Below are 10526 nucleotides of genomic sequence, written 5' to 3'. Positions count from 1 at the left end.
ACTGTACATTAAGGCAATTCTTGACGTCGCAGGTTCTGAACATCTCGCAGCTGCATCCGACGCTGGACTAACCTACTGTCGGACAACAAATAGGGAAGGGTAGAATCGAGATGAAGAGACGAGAATCCGAAAACGCCGCGTGGTTAGGGCTGGCTGCTGATATAACACCTCTGGTGATCCCTGAAGGCTGCGCCGTATACCCCAATGTATTGATATGCAGCGGCAAATCCAGCACGAAGTTCTTCGTCCATTTCTGCTCAGCCCTCGGCAGTAGCCCAAATAGCTCTTTACTTCTAGATATATCCGTGTCGTCCATATCGATGCGTATGTCTATTCCAAAGAGGGCAGCGTCGCGGGGCCTTTCACCACTCTCAAATCAACCTCCTGTAAGTATGCACGCAATTGCCGGATGGAAATTACTTCGGTCGTCACGGTCACGTGGAAACACCCCACGAGAAAGTACCACTAGATCGCTATTGAGATTTGTGAGAGTCTCTTCGTCGAGCACGTAGTCGTGGTATTATAACACAGCTCGCCGGGCAGGCGGGCGCAGAAGGTTTGAGGTGAGGGCGTGGAGGAGCAGCTCGAATTGGGTCTTGATTTGTCTCTTCTTCTTGATAGTTCGTTGGGTCATGTTGACTAAGAGTATGTCTTAAGGTATGGGGAAGGGTGTATTGTCGAAGAAGAGGCAATGAAGGCCTTGTTGATGCATAGTCTCGAGAGGCTGGGACGATTTTCCTACCGTAACCCGCGCATTTGTGTCTATGTAGAATGTTGCAAATCTGGACCTATGGTAGATGCACAGTGTGGCGGGAGGAGCAAGTTTCAAGAACACGATAGTAGCCATGATAGCATGTAGCGGAGAGAAAACACAAGGGTGCACGAAATGTATTAAGTCTCAAATGGAGATCTGAACCTCTACCTGATGCTGATTTCAAGTCTTTTATAGTTGCAAACATGCGCGCCACCTGTAGGTAAAATCCTGTTCTCTGTCTTCCAAGCCACAATCCGATTGTATACTGAGATGGCTGTATCAGTACAAGTTCAATTCTGATATGCCTTTCTTTCTTACCTTCTCGCGTACAGAACATCTTATCAGGAGTCTTGTGACTAGAAGTCTTGGTCTCGAGAACAAATGTGATATGATTATTGGCATCAAAGATCTTCTTGCGTACGTAAAAATCATGATCTGCAGGTGATTTGAGCTTTCTGATAGTGATACCTAGCTCGGCCCGATTTTTAATGAGCATCTGACGCAATTTGGTGTTTTCTTGGACGTTGTACACGAAGCCTATGCTTTCACCAACCGGCTCGCATATGCCATCCGGCCTGTGCCCAACGTGTGCTGGAATCTCGATGAACCAAACCTTCCCTTGAGTTGTGGCGTCCTCGCTCAGAGTCGCATGAATCTGTTTGTGCTCTGTCTTCTTAACACCGATAAAGTTTTCATAGTCCTCTTCCTCGTATAGTACCGACCCCTCCTCGATTTGAGCATTTGGATCTTTGTACGCTGGGTTTCGTTGGTGTGGATTGTTTTTATCGCATAATGCTCCCATAGGAGGACGGGGTATGAGGCCTTCCGGAAGGCCCGTCATGCTGCAGTGCTTGAAGTAGATCAAAGTATGTAGGCTGCAAAATCGATTATATCTGAAGAAACAGGCAAAAGCAAAATGTGTGGTTTTAAAGGGACCGGGAGAAGGATGGTAGTCATCAAGCTTGTCTCAGGAGATGATTCATACTCTAACGGTGAGTACAGAGTGTGTAGAAGAGGGGTCCTTGAGAGTCATAACTCTCTATGTAACCTCAATGCCATGTGTCTCAGAGACTTTCGGTAGCTTGGAAGCAATGTGGTACGGAAGAGCAATCTGCTCAGTGCTGAAATCTCTTGGTAATATCGGCCTGCTCATCGCTGACTTAGTTTGCATGTCGGAAGGTAGAGAGATCTTGGGAAAGAAACTAAGTACAATTCTCACGATTTTGAGTGATAGATATAGAGTTTTGACAGACCAGGCGGGGCGTTGTCCTGTTCACAACTCGTAAGCCCTCTTCTTCTGGTCCTCAAAGTCTTCGCCTTCTACATTGTCTACACCCTCCTTCACGAGCCGCTTCACAGCCGCATCAACATCTTCATCACCATCTAGTACGTCAATCCATCCTCTTGCGCCCTCCGTAGCCAAGACTGCGACCACCGCCTCTGCGACTGTGGCGCGGCTGGTGTTTCCGCGAGAGGGTATCTTTCCGACTGTGACTCCGCCAGCGGGCTTCTCGGTCAGCGTTCCTGGCCTCAAACTGATGCCAGCAAAGCGCTCGTTCTCTGTTATGCCCTTCTTTGCCTCTGCGTCGAATCGCTCTTTCGCAAGCACAGTCAGAACTTCGTCGGCCGCAACCTTCGCCTTGTAATAGTGAGGCAAGATCTCGTTGTTCACCTTTTGCGCAGACTCCCAGTCGGCGTCTGTCCACCATGGAGCGCGGTTGCGGCGAGATGCAATGTAGGATACAGTCAGGAATTTCTTAATACTAGGAGCGTGAATGCTAGCCTTGGTGAAAGCGATGGCGGCGTCTTGGTCAACGGCCTTTGTTCGAGAGAGGCCCCCACGACCGCCAGCACCTGTGCTGTGTTAGCATGACTGCCCACGTAGGTCGATAGTTGAAGAGGTGAGTCATCGTCTCACGTGCTGTCTTCGTGCGACGTGTGTATGTGGACAGATGCATGAGAAAGATCTTTCGTTCTTCACATAATGACTTACCAGCACTCCAAACAACCCAGTCGGGTTTCACTTGGTCCAGGATTTTCTGTGCATCGCTCTCGCTCTGCACGTCTTCAACGCTGCTGACCAGAACGCTGAGCTTGCCCGGCTGTCCTTGACCAAGCTTCTCAATAGTAGCTGTTTGTTCTGCCGAGCGGATCATGCTCGTCACATTCCACGATCGCGCAAGTAGAAGAGGAGTCAGAAGCTGTGCGATCTTGCCGTGGCCGCCGATGAGTAGCACGTTGTGAGCCATATTGTGACTAGGTAAGGTGCAATAAACAAACGTGTCACTCTAGAGTTCAAGCTGCGATGTGCCGTATATGAACTGGCTATTGGGAATGACAGCAATGCGTGCTGGAAATGATGTGCTTCGGTGGTGACGTAAATGTCGCACGACGCAGCCGGGCCGAATGTTGATTAATAACAACTTGCAACTACGGGTATACAATTTTCCTCTTCATAGCTCAGCGGATTACGGAAGGACTGCATATTACCGAGGCGCATTACGCGCACCAAGAGGATACAAGAGGAGCAGTGTTGGATAAAACGCACCATGTAAGTGGGCGGACTTAAGGGAGTTAAGCCCACTAAGAACTTATTGCACGGGCGGCGGTTTCTCATCACGCCTCTTCTAATGATAACATTATGCAACCCTAACATTCATGATATACTACCAACTAGATCAAATGCAACCTTACCTTCTAAGGAATTTCAAATACGGATAGGCTCCTGGAAGGCTTTGCCTACACACTCAGTCATGGTAAAGTCTTGCTCAATGAAGTCTAACCACATCAAACACAGTCTACGCATCGGACTCCACGGTTGCTGAGCTGGGTTGCTGAGCTGTTCGGTATATTGAAAACACACGTAACGTCACAATCTTGTCACGACCTAGGGCATTCACAACCGAAAATTCAATACATAATTGACTTGTATCCATGCAATATCCGACTCAAAACCTTCTTGTCGGTACTCCAGACGGCTCCCCGACCTCTACCATGGCCACCATAAGACCCCGCCCACATCTCTGCGAGTGCCCAATGTTCCCATGCCCCTGCCTCGCTGAAATCTTCAACCGGGCCGTTGGGCGCTGGTACTGCGCTTACTGCACGTCTCAAAGATATACCATTCTGAACCGCTGCTGCCGCTGCAATGTCCCAGGGCGATGTGTGGACAAAGATACTGGGAACTGGTACTGTGAAGAGCACGGATATCAGTGCGATGTACTTGTTCCGCGCCCTCTAGGTTGCCCTTGGCCTGCACAGAGCCTGCCTTGTTCTCAGGCTGCTCACATTCACCATGATGGCCACTACATCTGCGATGACCACCTCATAGCGATAAACGCACAGCCGGGTAGCGTGGTGTTTCGATCATCGCCCTTGTCGGCAGATACTGTGGATCTTCCCACCGCTTCTTCGCTTACCTCCCTAGACGCTGATGGCGAGCTGATCGATTTCGACAGTTTCTCCACTATCGTAGAACGGAACTGCCCTATCTGTCTTGTTCCCAAATTCAAGTGGCGCCGCCTCACATCGTGCGGTCATGAGTTTTGCGAGGATTGCCTGCGAGAGCAGATGCGTAGCTCGCTACATAACAAATTCTTGTGCCCTTTCGATCGGCGGTCAATCTTTGACTTGCCTTTTTCGTAAGGTATGAATGTTCGTGAAGGGGGATCGGGCATAAGCTATGCGTCTTGGGTACATTTACCTGCTTAGCTAGTCAAATGTAATGTTTCCACTCTCGTAAATCACTTGCTGAGGCCCTACAAGCAGTAGTCACCCACGTACGCCAAACATCGATCTACCTACATCCCCCTTCTCCATCATGCTTCCTATCATATGCCTTCACGCAGATCACATCACCCCGTTGATACCCTCTCTGACCAGCCTCATCTCTTTTCAACACCCTCGCCTTCTCCGTAACTCACTGCGTCCCACAACTGCCATCGCATCTCCCCTTGTACGTCATATACTCCGTCACCGTCGTGACACTGCATCCAGAAACTACAACCCCGGCTCTGGAGTTAAGGAGGTTGGTTATTGGCTTGCTACTCACGAAGCGTTAATAAATTGAGGTCCGGGTCATGTCTCCTGCGTAATTGGCTTAATCATGAGCGTCCAAAACAGTAACCGGATACTGTATTGCCAACGTTCACATTTATGCGAGCGCGTCATCACAAATTGTGATAATCTTTTCGGAGTGTTCCATTCTAAGGCAATATGACCGCGAAGTAAACCTGGTATTCAAGATGGTCTGCCGCGACCGAACGCCCTTTATGCTGGGTATGGTACAGATGTTTACATATCTTTACAATAGCTGCTGCTTTCTTATGCAGCCTTCGGCTTCTTCGTCCCGTACTTCGATCTCGATGTGATCCGGTTTCCTACACCACCCTGTGCATTGTTAGTGACGGCGCTCCTCTTGATTGGATATGAGCCTTACCAAATCCAACGCGCCTCTGACCAGATGGTATTTCACACCAGGACAATCCTGCGCCCTGCCACCTCGCACCATGACGACCGAATGCTGCTGCACATTGTGACCTGGTTCCTTCGTAAGCGCCTAGTCTCACACCCCATACTCGGTCTAATCCAAGCAAACGCACCTTCTCCCGGAATATACGCCGTGATGACCTTCCCACTACTCAACCTGACCCTGGCAATCTTTCTCTCACCCGAATTAGGCTTTTTCGGCTTCGTCGTGCCGACCTTCAAGCACACACCCTTCAATTCCGGCCTGCCTGCCAACTGCGGGGATCGCAGCTTTCGAGCTCTCTGTTGTGATCGACCATTTCGCAGCACCTGGATCAGGGTGCACTTGTGCGCGCGCGCGGGGGGTAGAGGTTGAAAAGCCGGCGATTTGGGAAGCGAGCTAACGATTGAGGGCCTGAGTGGTTGTGCGGGTGCGAGGGAGGTTCTGAAGATGACGGACGGCCGTACGAGGCGGCGGAGGAATTGTACAGGCATGGCAGCGGCGATGTTGGCGATGGTGTTGCGCGTTGTCGCAAAGTTTGGGGAAGCTGCAAATGGATCGCTTGGCAATGTGGTCTGTGCTGCGGAGATACATCGCACTCCCGCTTGGGTATATCTTCCGGGTGCATCAACATTGCGACATCTTCGCGTCTGATTTTGCTCATATTGATGGTCGGCGAGTTTTGGGTACTGTTCATAGAATTTGCTGCTAGGCGTGCCTCAGCAATTGCGTTCGGCACACGTGTTGGCTGCGCACGCGTCCCAGGCATCAACATTGTTCATCTCGAATCCAATTCCTACTTTCCATCAATCATACGTCTTTCCAAATCGGCTCACTTTCCGCAAGTTTCAACATTCGCAAGACAAAGTGTTCGCTTCCAACTAGTTTACCTGCACAGCAAGCCACATTCTCTTGTTACCTAACACCCCTTATCTTAGCTTCATCAGCGGTCATGCCTGCACCTTCATGGCCAGTGTCTACACTTCGCCCTGCGGATCTTTTGTCTAGACTACCAAGAGAGCTTCGAGACAAAATCTACACCGACGCTGTAGATGTCCATGGTTCCATAGGGTTCACGGAAGATCTGTTGCCGCATGTCCCACCGATCTTACGCGAAGACACAAACTTACTTCCTGAGGCACTAGAAATTCTGGTCAGAACGAAAGTCTTCAATTGGAACTGGAACAATCCACAGGTAGCCGCACTCGAATCGACAAGCGTCTGCGTCAATCCCTGCGACATCCGACAGCTCGACATTACATGCTCCGAGCATTTGCCCAGCTTCGAAGACTCCAATTTCGAGGTCCTGAATCAGCATGAGAAAACTTATCGACGCACTGATTCTCGCGTCCGGTGGGAGCAATTGCTGGACTTTCCTCGTTTACAAAAGCTGGCCATCTACATGCAGAAAACAGGAGACTGCTCGCTCAATACGCTCGACTTCGGTCCAATAATGTACGCTTTGCGTGCGAGGAAGCCAGACATCAACATTACGTTCTACCTGTCTTTCGACACAATCTTGAAGGAATACTGGGAAGATCCAATGTGGGGAAACCCTGCTGATGCTGGGCCAGGCTCGTACAAACCTATGGGTTATGTTGAAATGAGCGATCTAGTTGCGCCTGCCACCCAAAAGGATCTCGACTACGTCCAAGAATACCTGCCTAGACACCTTAATATATGGCGAATGCCCGGTCATAGGAGTATCAAGCAAGGATTGTTGGATGAAACCCCGGCGGATCGTCGTGCATTAGCGGAGCATTATGCAGTTCAAGAGCCTGCACTACTGCGGTACCAAATGCGAGAGCACTTCGAGCTATACCAGAAACCTCGAGAAAGCACTGCAGAGGAGACGAGCACATGAACAGTCAGTAAGTTCATCATGGGAAAAATTAGGAATGGGGAAGTAACATTGCTAACTGTTGCAGGTTCGATACAACGATTGCAACACCAAATAGACGTTCCGCTCATCGAGCTCCCACAACAGGCGCACTTTCCGAGTCTCCTCTTCTGCCGTATAATTCCATCCAATCCAAATGCCGTGTCACTCCAATCCTTGCAATGAGTCCTTGCAATGCCAGTAGGGTATCTTCCTTCCTTCTCTTTCATCTCCATCACCTCACCGTTATCAATTCAACACAGGGTATGTCAGTCCAGCTAAGCCATATCCTCCTCCCCATCTCCCTCGCGAATGAGTCCTTCGCGTATCGTACATCTCAGTACTTCAAGATCCAAATGCCGCTGTCGTTTCGTCGTGTTCCGCTATGCATCCTGTGTTATATCCCAGCCGTATGTACCCATGCCATGTCGTGTCCAAGCATCCAGTGCCCTGCCGACCCTTGTTGTCGTCCTCCAGCCCATGTAATCCCCGCGGTGTCCGAATTGCAGCTGACGATGAGTCGTCCCAGAAAAGTGAAGCCTGAAAGGACTCGATTCCGAATACGACCTCCGCCCATTTGGGTCCATTAGGTGAAGCCGCGCATAGTCATCGAACGCGAACGCAATAAGAAAGTATGAAGAAAGTAAGCAGACCTGGGCAAAACTTAACCCAGTCCACAAAACGAGAATAGAAAGCCCGAATACGAGAGTACTGAAGAGACACGACACCGGTATATCCCCATATCACGGCGCAGCGCCTCCTAAAAGCGCGAAAATCGAAATCGAAATCGAAACCCAAAAGTCCTTCGTAAGGGAAGGCTTCGGTAGTTGTCATCTAGACGGAAAAGGCAGCCACATCCTCTTTAAAAGGCTCTCCACGTTATTTCGGAGCACTCTCGGCGTTTTTTCGACTCGGTCTCTGCGCCCTTGACCGATCCTCGTCTCATGCCGTTCTGGCATCTCTTACACCATGACTAGGGCTCCGGCGAAGAAGGAGACGATAAGGCCAAGCCATGGCGAAGAGGATTTGGCACTAGCCGCACCATAAAAATAGACAGGCTGATCCGTATTGTCAGGATCGTACGGCGAGGACTTCGGTGTGCTTGCTGTCGCTAGCGTTGAAGCCGAAATGAGGGACGCCGAAGGAGTGGTGGATCCAGTTCCAGAGGGTAGAGAACTAGTAGGCGCTATTCCTACTCCAGTAATAGAGGGAAGAGAATTTATTGGTGTTACTCCAGTTCTAGATGGCTGTGGACTGATCGGTACTACTGCTACTGAAGAGATATCCGACGAAACGCCGCTTGGTGCCGCAGAGCTAGAGAGCGTGGGTTTGTCTTCATGAATTACTGAGACTGGTATCAAAGGAGCTTCGCCTTTGCCAAATGGAGGCGGAAGATCTAGGCTAGGAGATGGACCGTATATCGAGCTTATTGGGGATACCGTATTTACGGGAAGCGAAAGCGTTCCTTGGACCTGAATTGACTCTGACGCTGCAGGCGCTGCAAATGAAGGCAAAGTTGGAATCAGAGCAGGTACGTTGACTGGCCAACCTTGTGATACCCGGGGAATAGGCGATGAAGCAGGCTTGTAATCAGGAATCTCTGTGACCAAGTGTTCCATCGGCTTACTTGTCGCAACTGTCTTCAAACCTGGCATCGACATTGTTGGGTAAGGGTTCACCCAAACCACAATAGAGGCGAACTTCTTACAGTCAACATCGCCTGGTCCTGGAATGCAGGGTATTGTCACCGGATTCTGGGTGGGCACCATCTCCACTGGTACATTGAACATCCTTGTGGGCCAGGGCTCTGACGGCACTGAGGGAATCGAAGCCGCGACAATTGTGGAAGCTGCAGGCATAACCCCCACTGGTACCTTGAATATCCTTGTGGGCCAGGGTTCTGATAGTGCTGAGGAAATCGAAGCCGCAATGGTCGTGGAAGCTACGATATCTCCGGGAACAGAAGTGCCAACAAACGAAGAAGATTCTAGCGTTGCAAAAGGAGAAAACACGACTACCATCAAGGAGCACGATTGACCAAACTGGGCGCAGGGTACTGTCTGTGTTGGTTGAGCTGGTGCAGACTTGACGAAGAGGGTAGTAGTAAGGACAGCCGGCTCTGTTGGTGCTGCGTCCATAGCACTGCCCGTTTCATGAGCGCTTTCCGACTTAGAAGATGCTGGCACTGGGAAACTCCGCCTGACTGTTGGTTTCGCCACCGTTCCAAATGTCTTCATAGTTTTGGTACTGGATATGTTCGACTCGACAGAAGTTGACGTGGCCGCTGAAGAAGAAAGTATATTAGCTACAACTCCGAGTATGAATGGGCAATGCGACTTACGGATGTATATAGACCGATCAAGCGCGCCGCTCGCGAATCCGGCAGTGCGTGGGAGAAGCGTCTCAGTGTTCTTGACGCCATGGGGAATGGCGGTTGGACCAGCAAGAACACTGGAGAGGAAACTCAAGATGACTAGGAACGCCATCACCAAGGCGAACATCCTCTTGAAGTGAAGGAGTGCTCCTTACTTCTGGCTTTGTAAATGTAAGAAAAACGAAGATGGAGTGGTGGGCTGTTGATTTGGCTTTCGCTATAGCACTGGATTGACGCAGAAAACGCGAGCGGCGACTATGGGATCAAGTTTGGGGAATGGTAAGAGAGAATGCGGATGGGCGACTTGACTTCAGAGGGGGGCGCGCTTCTATCCTTGAGAAGCTGGCTCGGAAGGGCTGTGACGATGAGTCCCTATACGCAACCCGCTCTGGGAACGAAATAGATGGCTTTACTCAACAAGCGTACTAACGCTTCTCCAAATCAATCTAAAATCATCCGCGTATTGCACTCCCTTGGATCGTGTTTTGCGCCGTTTACCATAACTTCATGTCGGTTCGACGGAAAAGGGGTGAGGTATGCTCTCCATTGGAGCCACCTTCATCCTACGCGCAGCAACGTTAGTTCGCACACACGTGGATGTCGCTCTCCATACTGAAATCGAGTGTGACACTCAACGTGGTTTGGGAAAAAGTATGCGTTCAGAACATCACTGCTGAGAGCTGTCAACAATCGGCGCCCAACACGTAAATCAATCGCTCTACGATCCTGTACCTAGCATAAGAAAGCTAGAGATATCACTAAAGCACATCTCCCAGCGGAGAAAGCGTCCGGGGAAGGTACATTGGACTCTGTCGTTGAAACTAAGTTTCCTGCGTGCGGGTCTTTAGCCCGATACGACAAAGCAAGCCTGGTAACTTAGTAAAACATGCACACGACTGGAGCACCCATTTCAAAATCAGGGGCCGCCGAACTGTACATTTAGAGTGAGAAGACTATTGACTCCCAGATGATCCCGTGGGAAATCACTCCACTATACGAACTAGCAGCACACTCGCGGGCGTGAGTCATACGTTCAACGACCCATACGATG

At 50.2% G+C, this 10526-nt stretch overlaps 5 protein-coding genes across 5 annotated transcripts; 2 read left to right on the top strand and 3 right to left on the bottom strand.

Moving 5' to 3' along the window:
• Window positions 1-918: 918 nt before the first annotated feature.
• Window positions 919-1556, bottom strand: N0V89_006836 (uncharacterized protein; the record flags this gene model as incomplete). The annotated part of the gene is made up of 2 exons (XM_056215602.1): window positions 919-1019; window positions 1073-1556. 2 exons carry the CDS (start codon window positions 1554-1556, stop codon window positions 919-921), a joined length of 585 nt encoding a protein of 194 aa, XP_056069849.1.
• A 471-nt stretch (window positions 1557-2027) lies between these two features.
• Window positions 2028-3003, bottom strand: N0V89_006835 (uncharacterized protein; the record flags this gene model as incomplete). Its single annotated transcript, XM_056215601.1, has 2 exons — window positions 2028-2608; window positions 2748-3003. The coding sequence occupies 2 exons, from the start codon at window positions 3001-3003 to the stop codon at window positions 2028-2030; spliced, it is 837 nt and encodes a 278-aa protein (XP_056069848.1).
• Window positions 3004-5077: 2074 nt separating this feature from the next.
• Window positions 5078-5716, bottom strand: MRPS12 (37S ribosomal protein S12, mitochondrial; the record flags this gene model as incomplete). The annotated part of the gene is made up of 3 exons (XM_056215600.1): window positions 5078-5143; window positions 5193-5293; window positions 5356-5716. The coding sequence occupies 3 exons, from the start codon at window positions 5714-5716 to the stop codon at window positions 5078-5080; spliced, it is 528 nt and encodes a 175-aa protein (XP_056069847.1).
• Window positions 5717-6174: 458 nt separating this feature from the next.
• On the top strand, window positions 6175-7086 carry N0V89_006833 (uncharacterized protein; the record flags this gene model as incomplete). Its single annotated transcript, XM_056215599.1, has 1 exon — window positions 6175-7086. One exon carries the CDS (start codon window positions 6175-6177, stop codon window positions 7084-7086), a length of 912 nt encoding a protein of 303 aa, XP_056069846.1.
• A 1423-nt stretch (window positions 7087-8509) lies between these two features.
• Window positions 8510-9138, top strand: N0V89_006832 (uncharacterized protein; the record flags this gene model as incomplete). The annotated part of the gene is made up of 2 exons (XM_056215598.1): window positions 8510-8632; window positions 8812-9138. The coding sequence occupies 2 exons, from the start codon at window positions 8510-8512 to the stop codon at window positions 9136-9138; spliced, it is 450 nt and encodes a 149-aa protein (XP_056069845.1).
• Between the last annotated feature and the right edge of the window lie 1388 nt (window positions 9139-10526).

The sequence above is a fragment of the Didymosphaeria variabile genome (genome assembly GCF_027946475.1).
Source record: "Didymosphaeria variabile strain IMI 356815 chromosome Unknown scaffold_5, whole genome shotgun sequence".
Taxonomy (NCBI): domain Eukaryota; kingdom Fungi; phylum Ascomycota; class Dothideomycetes; order Pleosporales; family Didymosphaeriaceae; genus Didymosphaeria; species Didymosphaeria variabile.
Note: the sequence above shows the minus strand (reverse complement) of the source record. Positions and strands in the feature narration are given on the sequence as shown.